This window comes from Pituophis catenifer, unplaced genomic scaffold, assembly GCF_029215685.1.
Source record: "Pituophis catenifer annectens isolate HBS135680 unplaced genomic scaffold, rPitCat1.0.hap2 SCAF_2, whole genome shotgun sequence".
Classification (NCBI taxonomy): domain Eukaryota; kingdom Metazoa; phylum Chordata; class Lepidosauria; order Squamata; family Colubridae; genus Pituophis; species Pituophis catenifer.
Genome location: NW_027256882.1, coordinates 87,529,895 through 87,551,750, shown reverse-complemented (window position 1 = coordinate 87,551,750; position 21,856 = coordinate 87,529,895). Strand labels below are relative to the sequence as shown.

The 21,856-nt window shown below is 38.8% G+C and overlaps 1 protein-coding gene across 6 annotated transcripts in view; it reads left to right on the top strand.

Moving 5' to 3' along the window:
• Nucleotides 1-21,856, top strand: part of RBM6 (RNA binding motif protein 6) — a 72,779-nt gene that overhangs the window by 10,351 nt on the left and 40,572 nt on the right. For all 6 annotated transcript variants that reach the window (XM_070937100.1, XM_070937096.1, XM_070937097.1 and 3 more), the window contains exons 3-6: nucleotides 5,490-6,795; nucleotides 7,420-7,509; nucleotides 8,775-8,844; nucleotides 21,628-21,701. In XM_070937100.1, the coding sequence (XP_070793201.1) occupies nucleotides 5,490-6,795; nucleotides 7,420-7,509; nucleotides 8,775-8,844; nucleotides 21,628-21,701 (1,540 nt within the window). The remainder of the gene's footprint in view (nucleotides 1-5,489; nucleotides 6,796-7,419; nucleotides 7,510-8,774; nucleotides 8,845-21,627; nucleotides 21,702-21,856) is intronic.

Below are 21,856 nucleotides of genomic sequence, written 5' to 3'. Positions count from 1 at the left end.
TAAGAATCTTCTTTATTAGAATATGAATCCTACTCCAATATTTCTTTGCTTTATCTCATGTCCACCATAAATGATAAAAAGTCCCTTCTTTACATTTGCAATTCCATGAAATACCTTTATACACAACACTAACACTAACACTAACTTATCTGGTATTAAATACCAACAAAAACATAATCTTACAGAAATTTTATTTTAAATTGTAATTTAGTGTAAATTTTAAACCTTTTGTCCACATATTCTCCAATTGTTAAAGCTTTACATTATATCCAAAATTTCTTCCCCCTGAATCATACAGTGCTTTACATATTCACTTTCCAAATTCGAACTCAATAATGTTTTATAGACCTTAGCAATAATATGTTCATCACTACCACACAGTAGGATTTCCAATTCATTTTTAACAAAGTCAAGCCCATAACTCTGTCTAATTTAAATCTTCTTTCAGTTGTAAATATGTAAACCAATGGCAGACAAATCCTGACTCTAGCTCTTCCTTAGACTTGAGGATAGGATCACCAAAATTAAAAGGTTTTACCATAAGTCTACCAGTTTGGCTTTGCCACCATTTCTCTTCTGAAAAAAGCTTCCTGAGGACACACCCAAAGAGGCATCCTCATAAGAAAACCTTGCTTTATATTTATTCCAAACTCTTAGAATGGCACGACTAACAAAGTGGTTGTTAAATTCAACTTTTACTTTAACCTTGTCATACCATAAATAATGGTGCCATCCAAATCTTAATTCATCACCAGACCAAACAACAAACATCAAAGTTTCAAATCTGGTAAACCCAAACCCCTTCTTTCCTTAACATCTTGCTATAGTTTATATCTAATTCTTGGGTTTTCCCTTGGCATATAAACTTAGAAATATCCATTTGCCATTGTTTAAATAGAGTATTAGTTGCAAGTATTGGTAATGTCTGAAACAACAAAAAAAGCATCTTTGTTAAGACTTTCATCTTAATTACAGAAATTCTGAAATCCTTTCAGAAACCACAATAATTTATTTTCTGCTGATTCTGTGGTTTTTATTCATTAGTATTCTCTCATGAGAAAATGGGCTTTGATGCTGCCAATGTTTCTTTCACTTGAATGAATTTCACTAAACCCCATTATACCCCTGAAATCAATTCCAGAGGCTTGGATGATCCTTCAAAACAATGTGAGGGATCGCCATGGAAGGAGAAAGGAAATAACATTAATTTTCTCTCCCTTTTTATTAATGGAAGCCTCCCCTAGAAGAAAGAACCACCTATTAAAAGAAAATAGTAGTAGGTATAGTGCTATATGTGTAATTCCTTGGGATGCTCTCCTTCCCTCAATACAGGTCGTCCTTAACTTATGAGTGTTCATTTAATGACTGTTTGAAGTTACAACAGCCTCAGAAAAACGTATGACCTATAGTTATACTTACAACCGTACTACCTCCATGGTCATGTGATCACAATTCAGGCATTTAGCAACTAGCTGGCATTTACAATCAATTGCAGTGTCTTGCAATTATGTGATTGTGTTTTTTTAATCTTTATGGCATATTTCTGGCAAAAAATAGGTATTGGGGAAGCTGGATTCACTTAATGACTGCTGTATAAATTGTGAAATCAGATCTGACTCTTTTTATGACTGCAATGACTGACAACATAAATTTCAGTTGCAGTTGTGGTTGTAAGGACTATATATCTTTCAAGGTTATGTCTTTTAAATTTCTTTCAAAAGAAGTTGGGATCATCCTTTATATCAAAGCTGTGATAGATCTTTAAATGTTGTAAAAGCATATTACAAGACATTGGTAATTTGATATTTAAATTGATTCTGTAAACACTTCTGTAAACACATAGTATCTGTCATGGTAATGGCCTGTTGATTTTTGTTTATCAGCTGCAAACAATTTATTATCTTTGACATATTTCACATGTTTTCAAAAACAGTGGTTTTGATGTGAAACTTTTTGTTATTTTGCAAATACAAATGTACATATTTCATTGAGCTTTCTATTTGCAGTTTCCTCTTGCACCTTTTCGCTAAACATTCTAGAAGAAAAATGATTTTATACCTTTTATAGATAGTCCTCAACTTACAACCACATTTGGGACCAAAATTTCCCTTGTTAAGTAAGGTGGGTGTTAAGAGAGTTGAGTTTGATTTTATGACTTTTTTTTTGCCACCATTGCTTGCTTCCCGCCTTGACTTTGCTTGTCAGAAGCTGGCTGGGACAGTTGCAAATAGCAATCACTTGATTCTGTAATGCTGTAGCTATTGTAAATACATGCTGCTTGCCAATTGCCTAAATTTTGATCACATAACAGTGGAAATGCTGTGATGGTTATATGTGCAAGAACAGGTAATACGTCACTTTTCTTTAGTGCCATTATAACTATGAATGGTTGTAAGTCAAGGACTATATTGATCAATGACATTTATGCATTGTGGAATGTTAATTGCTAACTCCACCTATAGTTTTAGATTTAAAAGTACAAGAAAGCATTAAGATTTGTGGACCCTAGATCACACCTGGGCAGTTAACTTCCCCCGGGCCACATCTGGCCCTTTGGCTATCACTTTCCGGCACTAATCGGAAATAAGAAATCAAATGTAAAAAGCATTCTGCAAGGGGCAGGAGAAGAAACTAAATCAGGTCTGCCTCTAAGGAGTCTCTCTGCGTTATTTCAGTTAGCTGGAGAGAAAGCATTTTTCTGTGCTGCCCAGTGCTTGTCCCTTTCCTGGAGCAGCCTGAGGAGTTGAATTGATGGAGCTTGAGAACATCAAATTAAGTTACATTGGTTCGGCACTCCACAACAGTCTCAATTTTTTATGTGGCCCTTGGAAAAAAATATTGCCCACCTGTGCCTTAGTTGATTGAGATTCCATAGACATACTTGAAAGTAAATTAGCCTACTACAATTTGGCTAATTAGACTGTTTCTGTAGGTCACAGGTGTCAAACTCGTGTCACGTTGCTGTCACATGACATTTTGCGATGTTTTTCCCTTCACAGAGCTGGGATGGGTGTGGCCTGTACATGACGCATGTGGACCGTGGGCCACCAGTTTGACACCCCTGCTGTAGGTGCTACTTACACAAGCAAGGGCTTTCTCAACTTGTTAACCAGTACCTGAGGTTCCCCAGTATAAAGTGTGTGAATGATAGTGATGAATATGTTCAGTCCTTTATAGATATATTATAAAACACCAGTGCAATTCTGCAGGATTAAGCAATCATGAAGAATTGTTTTTTGTTTAAAGTTTAAACGTTCTGATGATCACTTCTGAGGCAAAAGCTTTTTGCCATCTCTCTGCACCCCTATGGATACACTCTGGAGAGTTTATAAACTCCTTAACAAGCTACACCTTTTCCTAGGCTTGCACAGATCCCATAAATTAATGTCTCTTTAATTTCTATGGGAAAGGTTCAACTTGTTTAAGGAGCCACTGAATTGTACATGTATATTTATGTTAGATCATCTGAAATATATTTCGTGTTTTCACACTGAATATAGATAGTCCTCAAATTACAATAATTGGTTCAATGACTGAAGATTCCAGGGCACTGAACAAAGAGATTTATGATCTGTGTCAAAAAGTTACAACCACTGCAGTGGCTCCGAGGTCACATGATAAAATTTGGGCACTTGGCAATCCATCCAGACTTATGAAGCAGGGATGCTTCACTCCCCCATCCGCCTACACCTTCACATTTATGTCCTTTCGGTCCTGTGCCTCCTTATACTCTTGCCACTTCAACAGACCTTTGGGTGCTCCATACTGCGGATGAATTGTGCCCAGCCTAGCCTTTTGCCCCTTTTGCCCCTTTGTGCAAAGCTGGCAAAAGCAAGCCTTTTGCGCCATGCTTCTGGGCCAGAGCTTCCTGACCCACCGTGGATCTGAGGCTGCTTTTGGCTTGTTTACTTGCTTGCTTCTGCTTCTTGAGGTTCATCAGGAAGCCCTGCCACAGCCCAGGGTACTGCAAGAAGCAGAAATAAGAAGCAAACAGGGAAACAAGAAGCAGCCCTGGAGCCATGGTGTGCCAGGAAGCCCCATCCTAGCTGAGCTTACCAACGTGGTACAAAGGGACTTTCTTTTGCTGGCTTTCTGCAAAGGGGCTTTGTAATGCAAAGGGCTGGGCATATCTTGACAGCAGCAGGAAAAAGAAGATGGGAAAGGTCTGTTGGGGTAGCGGAGCACGGGGTGTTGGGGGTGTCAAGAGTGCAGAATGATGACGGCAAATACAGCTTTTCAGGGTGTGGCAAGCGGCCTCAAAGCCCTGTGATTCTGGGGCTTCTTGCCACCTAACAAGACAGGAGGTAGGCAGCCAAGGGGCAACGATGGAAGGGAAAGTATATTACATTATTGACTGTTATGAGGGAAATGAAAGGCTGAAGTCATTTGAAGCTGTTCTATCCCTATTTTTTTTAATAATGTATACTAGTGGTCCCTGACTTCAGGGACCGGTTTCAGAAGAAAAAATGTCTTCATGAGGGAAGGGGGGATGGTTTCAAATTTTTAGGAATTTGTATGCTTCCATTTAGTAACTCAAGAACTGCTAGTCTTAGTAAGGAATTGTAAAAAACATCAATATCAGGAGTAGGGCTAATTATTCCATACCTTTACTAGAAGTATAAAAGGAAACAACAAAAGATTTGTATTTATGTTTATTGTTCTTAGTGTGTTTGAATAAATTATTTGCTCAAATTCTTGCAAACAGAGTTTACTAGAGATAGTTTTGAGCCTTAATTTCAAACATATAAGTGCACTTTTCTCTAGGAATGAGTTAAGTGTCCTAAATAAATCATGTTATGTTAAGGGTAAAATAAAATTCTTCAGACCACCTGCCAAAATAAACATTTTTAATTAAAAAGTATACTAATAAAGGAATACTATCAAGAATATTATTGCTATTTCCAACTTTATGCAATTGTGAAATAATTTATGAAATGTAATTTTGCTGTAAAATGGTGTAGTATACTTTTAGTTCCCTTCCAACCGGTAATAAGAAGTACTTAACGTTGGAAAGATAAGATGTAGAAGTTTACATACCTTGAAATAGTGCCTTGTAATAATAATCATTTCTTTGAATGTTGAACAAGGAATTCATAGGAGAGCTTACAAGAATTCCTTTTTAAAATTGTGATAAAACCAGGTTTAAGGAATATTCCTGTCTGAAGGAGCATGCAGGATAATTATGGCGGCCTCTTAAACTCTCTAAAGTTCCCAATTTAATTTACTGTGAGACTATGTAGATTGTTACCTTAACTCATTAATATTTCAGGTATTCCATGTTGAGTTCTTCTGGGAATTATGGTGACATAAGAGTGCGCAAGTTTACTTATCACGTCTGTCGTATACTACCACCTCTTAAACTACCAAACATCACTATCTTCTGCGGATCTTACTGTTGAACACCTCTGTTAAAGTTAGAGAAGAACATGCTGATGTGTAGATTACAAACTCGAAGGACATTATGAATAACACTGTCTTTATTTCTACAGTGGGAGCCAAGAAGAAAGATTTGCTCCCGGGTGGAACAGGGATTACTCTCCTCCCCTTGATAGTCTTGCTCAAGAAAGACACTCTGGCAACTTCTCTGGCAGAGAATCACTTCCTTTTGATATCCAGGGACTCCCAGGCATCCTCAATCCTCAGTTTGCGAACAGAGAGGAATCTACTTTCAGCTTTGGAGGTAGAGATGGACCATGTAGTGACTTCAGAGGTGGGGAGGGTCATATGCATGATTTTGGAAGCAGAGATTACTCACCTTCAGATTTTCAGAGTAGGGATGATTCACAGTTGGACTTCAGAGCTAGGGTACCACTCCTTCCAGACTTTAGGGGTAGGGAGATGTATTCTGGAAATTTTCAGGATAGAGAAGGCCAGGCTGTGGAATATAGCGGAGGAGATGTTCCTCCTATGGATTATAGAAATAGGGATACATTCCGAATGAACTATAGAGATAGGGAAGCTCATACAGTGAACTATAGAGGCAGAGATGATACTTCATCAGATTGTCGTGCTAGAGGAACATCTGATTTGGATTTCCGAAATAGAGATGGATCACACCCACACTTTAGAGCAAGAGACATGCCTGAACAAGATTATAGGGGCAGAGAGCCACCATATTCAGACTTCAGGAAAAGAGATGTACCTGATACAGATCTGAGAAATATGGGTGCGGCTGATTCAGACTTCAGAGACAGAGATGTACCCCCCTCAAATTTCAGAAATAGGCCAAAACCTCAGGCTGATCAGGATTTTAGGGGTAGGGATGCCCCACCACCACTGGATTTTGCAGAAAGGGAGAGACCCTCAGCAGACTCTAATGTAGACTTTCATCACAGTCAATCTACAGCACAATTAGCAGATAGAGAATGCAAGATAGAAGAGACTGTAGTTGTTAGAGACAGGACTTCATTGAGTATTCAGAATGAGGATTTGCCACATTCAGAATCAAGAGCCAGAGAAGAAGAAAAACCCCAAGAACAAAATCTTAAGACTGAATCTTCTCTAGAGTTCCAAAATAGCCGCAATCCACTTCCTAATCTTCCGGACCAAGATAAGCCTTCTCAGGGCTTTGTTAGCAATCAGGAGATTTCTGCAAAAGAAGAGCAAGTAGCTGAATTGCCTGGACTAAAAGAAAAAAGTGATCTGGATTTCCTTGGAAGGCAGGATACAGACTACAGGGGCATTGAGTATCGAGATGTAGATCATCGTCTTCCAGGATGTCGGGTCTTTGACTATGAACATGGCAAATCTTTTGCTGATGGGAAGTCTTGTAAAGATTCTCAACCAGATCTTCAGGTATGCAATTTATTGTAAAGTTTCTATTTTAATCACATTTATAAAATGTTTACTAGAAGATGATAACATTTTAAAAATCAAAGCTGTGAGCTGTAATGAAATCAACTCCTTTACACAATCTCACCTCACTCTGTATAATTAAATCTGTAAATTGTAGTGTAGGTATTGTAACATGAGATTATTAATTGGATTTATATTTTGCCTTTTCTTGAGTTTAAGATGATAAGCATAGTTTCCTCTGTTCCAGGTTTTTCTCATAAAAACAATCTGATTGGTATGAGGGATAGTAGTCAGCCTAAATCCATGGAAATAAGCTTCCATGGTTGAAGATGAATTTGAACCTATAAACCTTTACTTCACATTTTAATCAATATGACACTGAGTCTTCCGTACAGCTTTCTGTGCCTAATTTCGTTAGTTCTAATTTGTTTCTTATAAATTGACACTTCCTATTAGTGGTGGACATACCTTTTACATGCAGTTTTAGCACCTTGATGATAAAATGTTATGGATTATATTGTAACTTTTTAAGGGAATTTACACACTTTCAACTATGTTTGACTTGTTGCATCTTTCCTCTACTTCATTGTTGACTTTAAAATCCTTTTGAATTTTATTTTTAAGGACCAGGACTATAGAACCTGTCTCAAAGATACCAAGCCAAGCAAGTTGATTCGACTAGGAAGAGTGCCTGAAACTGCTACAAAAGATGATGTAAGTTGTGTTTATGAAGCTTATCTAGTAATAGATGATACACTAACTGTATATTATAGCTTTTATGTTTCTCAGTTCTAAATAATAGAAAAACAGAATTTAACAATACAGTTAGAAGGGGGTCCAGAGACTGTAGAGAGAAAAGAAAAAAAAATTGCCTGCAGTTTGCTTTTGACTGTTTAACATTGTTTTAATAAATATATTAATGGAGTTATATTTAGAAAAATAGATCTGTGCTGATTTAATAGTGATTTATGACAAGTTTGCATAATTTTAATGTAGTTTCAAAGCTAGTTAATGTTCACTTTTTTTAAAATGTTGAAATATGCCAGTTATATATATTCCATATTTCTTTTAATACTACAATGCTTTAATAGGAAGAAGACATATTTGTTTTGCCCTGGTTTAACGAAAAGCAGGATTAGATTCTCAGCAGGGTAGTTTGGTGTTGATCACAAAACTTTGTCTTTTCTTGGACTGTTCCAAATTCCTTCACTGTCTAATCTGTATTTATTTTACAATTAAAACAGATTAACTTTTTAATATCCTTAAACAGTTCATAGCTTTTTCAGAACACTATAATCTGTGGTACAGAGGCAGATCAAACCATTATAGGTAGTGCTCACTTAAAGGCGGTAATTGGGATTGGTAATTGATAAGTGATGCGGTCATAAACCATGACATCACATGATTGTTGACTTATGACAGAAGTTGTACCCGTTCCAGTTGCAATTGTTAGGTGATTCCTGCAGTTGTAATCATTCCTGGAGTCACATAGTCACCATTTGTGATCTCCTGCTGGATTCCCCATTGACTTTGCTTGTCAAAAGCTGGCAGTGAAGGATACAACTGGTAATCATGTGACTGTAGGACATTGTAGCCTTCATTTGGTGAGCCCTTTCCAAATGGCTGAATTGCAATCATATGACTAGCAGAGATACTCCGATAGCTGGAGGAATGATTATAAGTCCCCTTGTTCAGCACTGCTGTAACTTTGAATGGATGAACAAGTGGTGGCTGAATGAGGACAACCTGAACTATGTTAGAGTAATTGAAGGGGAACACCCTCCAAAAACATGTAGCAAAAATGAATTTATTGTGACATAGTCTTTGCTGTACTTTAACTTACACTGTAAAGTGCTTTCCATTTTCATTTCCATTAATGTGAAATCATTGTTTTGCTGCCAAACAGAATGAATATTCAGTGTTTAAATGTTCAGTATAATATAGGCATTACCACTTACCTGGACACTTTGTTTTTATAGATTCTCAATGCTTTCCAAGCATGTGATGGAACACCAGTGAAAAACCTGCGTCTAAAAGATTATACCACAGGTGGGTTTTTTTTCAATTTTTTAAAGTTTGTTAGATTTACATTAATGTTTCTATAATTATTGATCAGAGGATCCATTATGCCTTGTCAGTACAGTTTTTTTTCTTGCTAGCTTTATAATTTTAATTTTAAGAAGAATTTGGGGCATATGGTCTATTCACTTGCCTTTTTACTGAATTGACATTTTCAGGATTAGGTTTAGCAAGTCTGTTGCAAATTACCTGTTTTAGCTCTGCATTAATACTGAGGTTAGATACCTTTGAAAGACAGAAGATAAACGTGTTCTAACATAAAATTCAAGAACTAGTAAAAGTTTGTCTTTAGTGACTTAAAAAAAATTGTCTCTGGAATACCTTTCCTATAGCAATCTCAATAAAAATAGTCTTACAATCATAGAATTGGAAGGGACCATGAAATCCATCTAGTTCAATCATCTGGAACAAGTTCAGGATCTATTAGAATATCTGATAGATAACCTTAAAGCTCTTGTTTGAAGATCTCTAGTGAAAGAGAATTAACCATGCAATGTGGCAGTACATTGCACTTCGGTCACAGTTTGTACACTTAGGAAATTCTTCCTGATATCTAGCCTCAATCTTCTTCCTTATAATTTCAATCTACTGGCTCTTGTCTTCTGTTATGAGACCAAAGAGAATAAGACCAATCTCTCTTCCATATGAGAACTTTTCAGTTATCTGAAGATAGCTATCAAATCTCCCCTCAGTTTTCTTTTCTGTAAGATAAACATAGCCAGATAATTTAATTGTTCATGATATTGTTTGGTTTTCAGATCCCTTACTATCTTGATAGCTCTCTGCTGAACCTGTTTCAATTAACATTGTTCTTTTTGAAATGGGGTCTGACCAGGTCAAAGTAAACAATTAACTTTCTGTGATTTGGACTCTGTTCCTGTTAATGTATCTCAAGATGTACCTGAATGTTTGACATATTATCCTTAAAAGATTCCTCTCATCAGAATAATCAGATGCAAATAACTCTAAATTGATCACTAAAATCTTTACTTATGAATCCTGTGACACTTGGGTGACTTATCTTTTTATTTCAGAGAATGGTTTGTTGAGAGTTTCTTGGCTCCAATTCTTATGTCCATTACTGGTATCAGATGACTTTTATTAGGGAATATTTGTAATATGCTGGCGTGGAATAAATACTCATAAAGTTCAACATGATGATATAGAATAAGGGAAACAAACATTACAGATCTTTTAGGGCAAAAGTGCAAAAGATGTTCTTGGTTCCCCCCCCCCATCCCCCGTTGCTGTGATCTGTTTTGAAAGCAACTAGAAGACAAATTAGAGTCAGCTTAATAGTGTATATTTCAGCACCAAGTAGAGCTTGCTATTTAGATATTTCTTGATATGCAGAGAAAATTAGAAAAAAAAATCTATATCAATACCGAATTCTGTTATTATCCCACAAATTTCTGTGTATTTAACTTATATCTATGTGACCTATCTTCTCTTAGCATGAAAGAGAATAATTTTCCAGAATTAAAATATCTATCTTTACACATTTTTTTTAAATCTAAGTTCATTATTTGAAAGCAAAAACTCAATTCAGCAACTTTTACCAAACAGAAAGCCATGAGCTAATTCTTATATTTATGTAAGAACTTATAACACTTATAAGTCTTGAATAATGAGCAAGACTTTTAGAAAGTAGATTGTGGAAAACCTTTTCCCCTTCAAATGTATACTTTTATATCACTTTGCGCAACAATAATATTCTGATTAGTTTGAAGTCTGGTTCCTCTAACATACCTGACTAGTATTATTTATAATTTTATATTTTGGGGCCTTGTAAATATTAATAATGTCAAATTTCTGGTAAAACCACCTTGTTCTGTATAATCTGGTTGTCTTATCTTTAAGGGGGGGAGGCATATAAATTTAAGATAAATAAAAATTATTCATGGTCAAACCTAAGTTCTATTTTTTGAGTGTTTCCTGATGTTTTGTAATCTTGATGTGCACATTGCCACATGATGCACAGCACTGCAAATATTCTGTGAAAATAGAAATAAAAACTACTTTGGTATAGCTTATTACAGGGATTCCCAAGCTGTGGGCTGCAGCCCACTACCGGGCCATGGCCTTTTCTCAACTGGGCCACGTGAGTAGAAGGCCACAAGACCACACCCCGAACGCTTCTGTTCTCTCTTGCGTGACAGGAGCTGTGCACATGTGTGTGCTGGCCCGCCACTCGCGTGGCCAGTTTCTCCCCACTCAGCTAGGCTGCCAAGCCGCAAAGGTTGAGGCCCGCTGGTTTACTAAGTTCATGTCTGACTCTCTTAACATATGCCAGCTTCTTTAAACATAGTTTTACATGTAAGGTCCCATATATTTCTATATTTATATGTAAAAAATTAGAATAGGATAGTCATGTTTTGGGTAAGCATATATTCTGTTTACATGGTATGTAATAAATAGTTAGTGTATACGCTAATTGCTATATGATATGGGAAAACTATATTATAAGTAAGTAATAATGTGCAGGAAATGCGCTTATAAAACTGCAATCTAGATAAGGTCATTATATTGTACAGTGCTGCAAAAAGCATAGCTGTCCACAATTTGCTTTTTAAAAAATTATTGCAAGTGTGAAGAAAATACAGCGCATAAGCATGCTTTAAGTAGTGTCAAACTATGTTTACTTACTGTCAGCTACAGTCTGTGTCATCCTTTGGATCCATGTGGACTAAAAATACTATTCATCATTTTCATTGTGGTGTTGCATATTTTGTATCAAAAAGATATGATATTGCCTAATTTAGATTTGCAAAAGATTGTATAGCAAATGCATTCCCATTTCCTTCTATCAATGTGTATGACGTTGGTCAAATTATAGACAACCATCAAAATATAATTTATTTTTGGAAGATTTTTTCTCACTAAAATATTTTAGCTGCCATGGAAACTTAATTATTAGTAGTAAGTACAGGAGATACAATAGCATATTAAAATAGGATAATCTATAAAAGTGTAGTAAGTACATGCACATTCTTATTTTCATTACATCATTTATATCATTTTGAAACTTGTTAAGTAGTGAATCTTTTGAGATGAAAATCCCAGAAAAGTGGAGTTTGTGTTTAGTGACGTGTCTTATTCAGCTATTTTCAATGCCGATATATTTCTGATCTCAATTTAAGATTTTGGTGGTGGTGTTTTTATTGAAGCTTTGAACGACATCAGGAGAATATATCTTTAAAATATATCTTCCCATATGCGCCTGCTCATATTTTCTAGTGATTCTTGTTGGGCATCTTCTAGATGCATCCTTCAAGGGAAGTAAAATCAGTAGCTCCACATGGAAGACCCTCTGGTAGTGGAATTTTGGATTACTCTCCTTTGGAAATGTTGGTAGGCCCTTGAGTTAATACAGTTTCAGTGTCAGAGGCATTGTTCTTTCCCCTGGCATTTGTACTCTGATTTAAATGGCCATAACTGTGAACTAGTGGATTTATATTTTACATTTTTCCTGAACTAATATTAATTGTACTTTGCTATTTGTATTGTTTTACTTTGCTGCTTTTGTTTGCTTTAAAAAATAGAAACATTTAAGGTTATAAATAACTTGTAATCCATTTAGAGATATTCCCATATTGGGCGGAATGAAAGGGTAGTAAATATAAAGCAAGTCTATTGTAGAAGTTGAATATTTTATAGACCTGAACAATTTGTTTGTTTTACTGCTAATTTACTGAGGGGCACCTTGAAGATGCTTTAGTTTGATCAGAAGAATTATCAAGTGAATTTCAAAAGAGATAAGGTGTCATTTTTTACCCTAATAAAACCTGATTTAAGATTCTTATAAATGTTAAAGCAACTTACCTGTTTTTTGCAGTATTTAGAAATCTGGCTTGTTTCTGTCTTTAATCGCCAGATATATATACACACAAGAGAAAAGGAACGTTTGCTGGTTACTCTTTTCCATTATATTCTTTTATAGTACACTGAATAATTTTTCAGTTCTTCAGTTCATTGAGCATCTCAATGGGAATGGGAGAATATGCATCTGCCCATATTGAATGAAGTAATTGTTTATATAGTTAAACTTTCTTCTACCTTAGAAGAAACTTATTAAAATGCAAGACTTGATAGCAGCTCACTTCTTTTCCTAAGATTTGTAGAACACAAAAATGGCCATTTTGACAACTTTTTCCTGCCTTATTGCTAGCTATACTGATAACTAACCAAACAGGGTTCTATCATATGAGGCAAAAATCGTGATTCCAGATCTAGCAAATGATTATGTTTAAATAATTTTTGAGAACTAAATGCTTGGGAAAGTAAAGTTGCATTATGATATCATGATGGAGAATATGTAGCGGGGTAAAATTCAAAAAAATTATTCTGCATGGAATCAGATCCATCTGTATTATAGTCAATATAAATTGGGTAATTTTTATTAGTCTTTAAAAGATTATCCACTGAGACATTTTATCTGACAAGATCGAGTATTAATATAATAAACATTACCCTCACAGATAATGGTGATGTGTGATTTAGCTATGGATAAATATTTCAAATTACATATAAATGTATTTCTTCAGTCCCTATCATATCAATTTGAGCTCTTGCTCAGTTTTATTCTTCACATGCTCTCATATTTCTGGTTCAAATCTCAGCAGGTAGCAAAACGAACTCTAATTAAATCAGAAAAGAACTGTATATGAATAGAGTATGTCAGTGGTTGCTTCATGACAAGCTCTGATTCTGTCATTCTGAGAAGTAAAACGTTTCTAGTAATATATGGTTATCATGATATCTTGAGAATCGTATCCTCTATCAATTTAATAGCTTTCCTATTAAAGCCATTTTAAATGCTGGTTATCTCAATCTCTAGTGGTGTGTCTCTAATTCAACTATGTACTACAATATGTGTAGAAGTTCCTTTTATTATTTGCCCAAATCTCCTGCCTTTCTGCTTCACTAAGCTCTAATATTATAAGAGAGAGAACTTCACCACACCATGAGTAATTTTATATGTTTCTATCATTTTGGTATTTACCATGGGATTTCTTTCTGTTGAGTATAATGTACATCATGGGTGTCAAACTCGCCATGTCACGTGATGTTTCATGACATTTTCCCCATTCATGGAGCTGGGGTAGGCCTGGCTTGCGTGTGATGCATCTGGCATGCAGGCCGCCAGTTTGACATCCCTGGTGTATATCATAATCACAGCTAAATTTTAATTTTTTTTACAAAGATGTTACAGTGATTTTTTAGTTTAGTTTTGAATGTGATTATTTATCTGGAATTTAACAATTGGAGCATACCAATATTATTAGCAGAACTACAGTCTACGGATGCTATTAAAATGACACTACTATGATGCATCCTATTTCTTGTAAATATGAAACAATATTTACATTTGTTATGTACATTTTCCTTCCAGTAGCAAATGCTCACTTTCCGCCGTGCTCTTAAGACCCTCCTATTCCAGCAAGCCGGCCTGGCCTAATCTCCCCTTTTTTCAAATTTTTAAACTGAAATTTTAATTTGTTTTAAATTATGGGGTTTTTTAATTGTCTTGGGCTAAATTATTTAATTTGGTTTTAAATTGTTTCTAACTTTTGTATTTATGTATTTTATTCTGTGCCTGTTCACAGCCCTGAGTCCTTCGGGAGTAGGGCGGTATATAAATTTAATAAAACAAACATAAAACAAACAATGTGGAATAGGGATAAACATGCATATATAATTTGGTAACCCTATAGGTTTAAATCGGGTGAAATGCTACCTGTTTAGGCCGGTTTGCCCGAACCGGTAGTAACAAATGTAGACTGGTTTACCGAACCCGTAGTAAAAATGCTTTAAAAAGTAAAAAAAAAGTTCCAACGATGGCATGGCACAGCTGATCATCTGAACTTTTTTTTACTTTTTTTTTAGCATTTTTTTTTAACTACCCATTCTGGCAATAGGTAATAATAAATGCTTTAAAAAAGTAAAAAAAAAAAAGTTTCCAACAATCAGCTGTGACAATCAGCTGTGCCGTGTGATTCTCGGAACCTTTTTTTTTTTTTTTTTTTACTTTTTAAAGCATTTTTCACTACCTATTGGGGGAAGTCCATTTTTGCTCCCAGGAGGCTTCCCTGAAGCCTGCTAGGCCAAAAATGGGGGGTGGGGGGCTGCTGTGAAAGAAAGAAAGAAGGAGGGAAGAAAGAGAAAGAAAGAAAGAAAGAAAAAGAAAGAAAGAAAGGGAGGGAAAAAGGAGAGGAAGGAAGGACCACAAACCTGGCACTAGACATAGGTTCAGAGGATACCTTGAAAGAGCACAGCAATCAATCCAGGGCTGAAAGGGACCTGGAAGTCATCTAGTCCAACCCCCTACTCCAGCAGGACATTGTTAAAGTGAGTTTCTGTCTTTTGACCCCCCTGTCACATGACTACATAGCCACACCCACCCAGTCACATGACCCCCCGCCTCCCCCCAAAGCCATGCCCACAGAACTGGTAGGAAAAAATTTTAGATTTCACCATTGGTTTAAATGTTATGATATATATGTTTAAATGTTGTTTTATATGTATGGTAATTTAGGGCATCATTGAAGTTCTATTCTCATCAGCACTTCTATGTAACTTTTAATAGGAAACTTTGCACCAAGTGTTGGGGAAATTTTTGGCATTGCATATAAATCAACATAGACGGTAATAATTTAACATCTGGAAGCTATATGTCAGCCTGTGGTAAAGCGGTATATCTTTACCTAAGGCTCAACAAGAAGTGCAGTCATATCCCTGTCCTGATACCTGGAGACTGTTAAGAGTCTTTGTAGGGAGAAAAAGCTTGAGGCTTAACCTCTGCAAGGTGGAGTGGCTGCTTATTCAGAAGCTTCTGTCCATCTTGGACTCTCTAGAAGGGATTATGTCCCTATGTAGAAAGCAGGTTCATAATCTAGAAATTAATGGCTCTTGGTTGAAGTACAAGTGAAACCTATGGTTTGGAAAGTTTGTGTAGCTTTGGCATAGGTATTACTAGTTATGACATTTTCTGGAATGGGTGGAGCTTTATTAACAGTTACTGATCTTTTTCACCTGTCTATACCAGGCATATCCAAACTGTAGTCCATGGGCCATATGCAGCCCTGGACAACTAGTAATGTGTCCTCAGAAGATTGTAAACTTTTAACATTATTAGTCATATATATATATTTTTTCTATATTATAATTTGCATGTGATCCAAAACAATTCCTATTCAGTCAGTGCAGCCCAGGCAAGCCAAAAGATTGGACACCCATGGTCTAGACCACGGGTCTGCAATCTTAAACACTTAAAGAGCCGTGACCGGGAGGATTTTTCATCAGGCTCCAACGGGCGCAGAGTGCGGCCACGCGGGTGGTAATGGGAGCGACATGGCGTTCCCATGTAACACCCCTCCTGCGCGAGCTGCACTGGCTCCCGGTGGTCTTCCGGGTGCGCTTCAAGGTTTTGGTTACCACCTTTAAAGCGCTCCATGGCTCAGGACCTGGGTATTTGCGGGACCGCCTACTACCACCAATAGCCTCCCACCGGCCGGTACACTCCCATAGAAAGGGGCTCCTCCGGGTGCCATCGGCCAAACAATGCCGACTGGCGGCCCCCAGGGGCAGAGCCTTCTCTGTGGGGGCACCTACTATCTGGAACAAGCTCCCCCCAGAGATATGGAGGATCCCGGATCTGCGCACCTTCCGCCGCGTTCTAAAGACCTTATTATTTCACCAGGCGGGCCTGGCCTAATTTTCTCCCTCTTTTATAAAAGATTTTTAATTTTTAAATATCTTTTAGTATTTTATATATTCAAATTTTAAAATTGGTTTTAAATAGTTTGGGGTTTTAATTTGTCTGGGCCAAAACTATTTAATTTGATTTTAATTCTACTTTTAAATTTTGTATGTATGTGTTTTATTGTTTGGTTGTGCACCGCCCTGAGTCCTTCGGGAGTAGGGCGGTATAGAAATCAAATCAAATCAAATAAATAATAAAATAAAGAGCCACTTGGGCCAGTTTCCCACAAAAAAACAAAATACCGGGAGCCACAAAACCTGGGTTGGCGTGGCCAACTCAACATCACTCACTCCCATCCAGTCACATGACACCCCCCAGCCACGCTGACCCAGGTTCTGTCACTCCAGATACTTTCTTTTAAACAGCTCTCTCTCTCTTTCTCCCTCCCTCTCTATCTCCCTCTCCCTCCCTCCCTCTCTCATCTTTCTCCTTTCTTTCTACTGCCCTTTCTTTCTCCCTCTCTCTTTCTCCCTCTCTCTCCCTCTCTCTTTCTCCCTCTTTCTTTCTCCCCCCCTCTCTCTTTCTCCCTCCCTCTTTCTCATCTTTACTTTACTTTACTTTTACTTTTATTTGATTTATATACCACCCTACTCCTGAAGGACTCAGGGCGGTGAACAGCCAACAATAAAATACATATATACAAAATTTAAAAAGCAGAAATAAAATCGAATTAAATAGTTTGGCCCAGACAAATTAAAACCCCAAACTATTTAAAACAAATTTAAACTTTGAGTATTAAAAATATTAAAAAATATTAAAATTGTTTAAAAAGAGGGAGAAAGTTAGACCAGGCCCGCCTGGTGAAATAAAAAGGTCTTTAGAATGCGGCGGAAGGTGCGCAGATCCGGGATCCTCCATATCTCCGGGGGGAGCTCGTTCCAGATAGTAGGTGCCCCCACAGAGAAGGCTCTCCCCCTGGAGGTGCCAGTCGACATTGTTTGGCCGACGGCACCCGAAGGAGCCCCTCTCTATGAGAGCGTACCGGCCGGTGGGAGGCTATTGGTGGTAGTAGGTGGTCCCGCAAGTACCCAGGTCCTGAGCCATGGAGCGCTTTAAAGGTGGTAACCAAAACCTTGAAGCGCATCCGGAAGACCACTGGGAGCAAGTGCAGCTCGCGCAGGAGGGGTGTTACATGGGAGCATCATGTCGCTCCCATTACCACCCGCGCGGCCGCACTCTGCGCCAGTTGGAGCCTCCGGGTGCTCCTCAAGGGGAGCCCCATGTAGAGAGCGTTGCAATAGTTCAGGCGGGAGGTGATGAGGGCATGAATGACTGTGCGTAAGGAGTCCCGTCCAGAAAGGGACGCAACTGGCAAATCAGGTGAACCTGATAAAAAATCCTCCTGTTAAGTGCTCTTCTAAAGACAGCCGTGAATCCAGGAGGATGCCCAAGTTGCGCGCCCTCTCCGTGGGGGCCAATGATTCGCCCCCAATAGTCAGTGATGGCACCAACTGACTATATGGGGACGTCGGAAACCACAGCCACTCGGTCTTGGATGGGTTGAGCCTGAGCCTATTCCTCCCCATCCAGATCCGCACGGCCTCCAGACACCGGGACATCACTTCAAGGGCATCGTTGGGGTGGTCTGGGGTGGAGATGTACAGCTGGGTGTCATCAGTGTACTGGTGGTACTTCACCCCGAAACCACGGATGATCTCGCCCAGTGGCTTCACATAAATGTTGAACAGGAGGGGCGAGAGGACCGACCCTTGCGGCACCCCACATATGAGAAGCCTTGGGGTCGGCCTCTGCTCCCCTGTCAACACAGACTGCGACCGGTCAGAGAGAAAGGAGGAGAACCACTGCAACACAGTGCCTCCCACCCCTAACTCTTCAACCGGTGCAGCATGATACCATGGTCGATGGTATCAAAAGCCGCTGAGAGATCTAACAAGACCAGGACAGAGGAGCACCCCCCGTCCCGAGCCCTCCAGAGATCATCTACCAACGCGACCAATGCCGTTTTCGTGCTGCACCCAGGCCTGAAGCCCGACTGGAACGGATCCAGATATGCCGCTTCATCCAGGTGCTGGGGGAGCTGTTGCGCAACCACACTCTCAACAACCTTCGCCACAAAGCGAAGGTTGGAGACCAGACGATAGTTTACCAACATTGCTGGGTCCAGGGAAGGCTTCTTGAGGAGAGGCCTCACCACTGCCTCTTTCAAGGCAGCAGGAAAGTCACCCTCACCCAACGAAGCATTTATAATCCCCTGGAGCCAGCCTCGTGTCACTTCCCGGGAAGCCAGCACTAACCAGGAAGGACACGGGTCCAATAAACAAGTGGTCGCGTTGAGTCTGCCCAGAATCCTGTCCACGTCCTCAGGGGTCACAGGATCAAACTCATCCCAGATAACAGTCTCAAGACCTGCCCCAGTCCCTCCCCCTGAGACTACCCAGTTGGAATCCAGATCTTCCTGAATCTGAGTGATTTTGTCATACAGATACTGAACAAAATCCTCGGCTCTACCCTCCATCTTTCTCTCCCATCTCTCTTTCTCTTTCTTTCTCAGATAAATGAAGCTTTTTCGGCCCCCTGCTGTGGCTCCCTGTCGGCTGGCTGCCCCCACGCCACTCGCCCTCCCCTCCTCCTCACTTCTCGCCTGCCCTGAGAAGAGAAGGGCGACTGCGACGGATGGAGACTTCCTCCATATTCCAGAGCGGGAGTGAAGCACCCCTCTACTTGCCTCTTTTCCAGCCCTTGTTGGGTGACGTGTGACTTTCTCCACCCCGAGACACCAACTGGGCTGCCCCAGCCAATGCTCTGCATCGTAATGGGCTCCAGGAGGAGGAGGGGACGCCGTCTCCCCCATTGTGCAGCGCGCTAAGTTTAAAGGCAAGAGCAGCAAGCAGCCACGGAGGCGGAGAGAGGAATATGGGGAGATGCGCCCCAGCCGGTGTCTCTGGGCGGAGAAAGTCACGTGTGTCCCCATATTCCTCTCGCCACCTCCGTGGCTGCTTGCTGCTCTTGCACTTAAACTTAGCGCACTGCACAATGGGGGAGACGGCGTCCCGTCCTCCTGGAGCCCATTACAACACGCAGCATTGGTTGCAGCTGGGCAGCCCAGCCAGTGTCTCGGCGCAGAGCAAAGTCACGCGTCTCTCCCAGCGGCCGAAGTGTGCACAGTACCAACAAGGGCTGGAAAAAGAAGCAAGTAGAGGGGTGCTTCGCTCCCGCTCTGGAATACGGAGGAAATCTCCATCTGCCGTAGTCGCCCTTCTCTTCTCAGGGCAGGCAAGGAATGAGGGGAGGGGAGGGGCCACCCAGTGGTGGGATCATCTGACAGGGAGCCGCAGGAGAGGGCCCAAAGAGCCACATGCAGCTCTAGAGCCGCAGGTTGCTGACCCCCGGTCTAGACTATTAGAATTTGAGGATCATTTAAAAGCTATAGCTGGTTCAAAATGCAGTTGCTTACATGATAGTAGGTTATTTCCCAATTCCCAATTTACCCGTATGAGACAGATATTATGGGAAGTACATTGATAAGCTTCTGGTTGCAATTCAGGATGTTCAATTCGATCTTTAAACTTTATTTCAGCCTATAAATATAAGACAGTGGAAGGTATGTTTATGGGGAATGCTTCTGAGAGGAGCCTTCTCTGTTGTGGACTTCTTTGGGAATAAGTATGGCCTATCTGTATTTGTATTTCAGAAGGCAGTCAACACCTGGCTCTTTTGTTGGCTGTTGGAGATGGAATGAGATGATGCTCTGCATGTTCCTAAAGTTGGTTAGAAGGTGCAGAGCTGATTAGATTAATCGTATTTGATAAATGTATTGTGGTTTTAAATGTAATCACTGTAATAGGGAATTGTTAGTCCCTTAGATTTTTTAGGTTAAACAGACATATAAATTTGAGTATAATTAAAAATGTAGTGAATGTATGCCACATGGACACATTATCTATTAATAAATATAAATACATGGTACATCCATGTCAAATTGAGTTGCTAACCATATTCACACTTTAACTGGATTCATTTAACTTCTTTTTACTACAGAGTTGACTTTAATTTTATTCCATTCATGTGTGACATTTGAGCTAGGACAGAACACATCATATTTATGGTTTGAGTTTTTTGTGGAAAAAGGGGTCTGAATAGTTGAAGCTTCCATCACATAATAGTCTCTGGTTTGTTATAATTGTATTAGTACAAACAAATTCTTGCAGTTTCAGCCATGAAAACTTTGCATTGTTTCCTTGAGTGGCACATCTTCCCTTGAGTAAACCTTGGCTTTAATTTAGATGATTATGAGTCCTTGATAATTTTGAGGTAAGGATGTTTTTATGTACCTATCTGATTCTTCTTTCAGATAGGTGTATTCCTTTTTACAATAACTTTCATTACCAAAAAAGATACAGAATGGTTAATCATTTCTTTAAGAAAGACATAAACAAATCAATAGTTGTTTGACTTTGTGTAGAATAAAAGTATTTTAAGATATTAAAAATATATCAGAACATTGGATTAAATCAGATTATAATTTAAAGATAGGATAGAAATTTCTGGATTTTATTCTACACTTTGAATGAAAATAGATTTCTGGACTCCTACCTACAACAGAAAAGTTAAAATAAGCTAAAAACTACTTTGGGTTTTATTGGTTCACATGGTTAATGTATTGGTTTAGAAGCTGATTCCAATAACCTGAATTTGTGAAATAGATAACTGTTTCTGTAATAAGATTAGTTCTGAAGTGCTAATTTACTTCTTTGAGTATATGTCTATTTACACTTTTCTTATTAGAAGTCCAAATTGCTTATAGTACTATATTAGAGAAATTCAGAATAAGTGAAAATGACTAGGTTACTATCGAGACCAAACCTGAGTTGAAGCTTAGCTATAAAGAACATCAACTGTTGCTTTTGTTTTGTGGGGAGTCTAGGGTGGTGATAACCGGGTTGTGCTATGGGAATGGGGGAAATGGATGCTAAAAATATGGCTTTCTGGCACTAACGCAAATCCCGTCTGTATTTAAATGCTGTCCCCAGGTTACAACTATGGCTATATCTGCGTGGAGTTTTCCCTCTTGGAAGAGGCCATCGCCTGCATGGAAGCCAACCAGGTTGCTTTACACTTCGGTTGAAAATGCTGCTAGAAGAATATTTTTGTGGGGTGGACAACACTTAGTATTTTTTTTTTTTAAAGCAAAATTCAGACAAAGGCTTTTTATTCCAAAATGTACATTATGGCAGCTAATATTCTCACATCTCCCAGAAA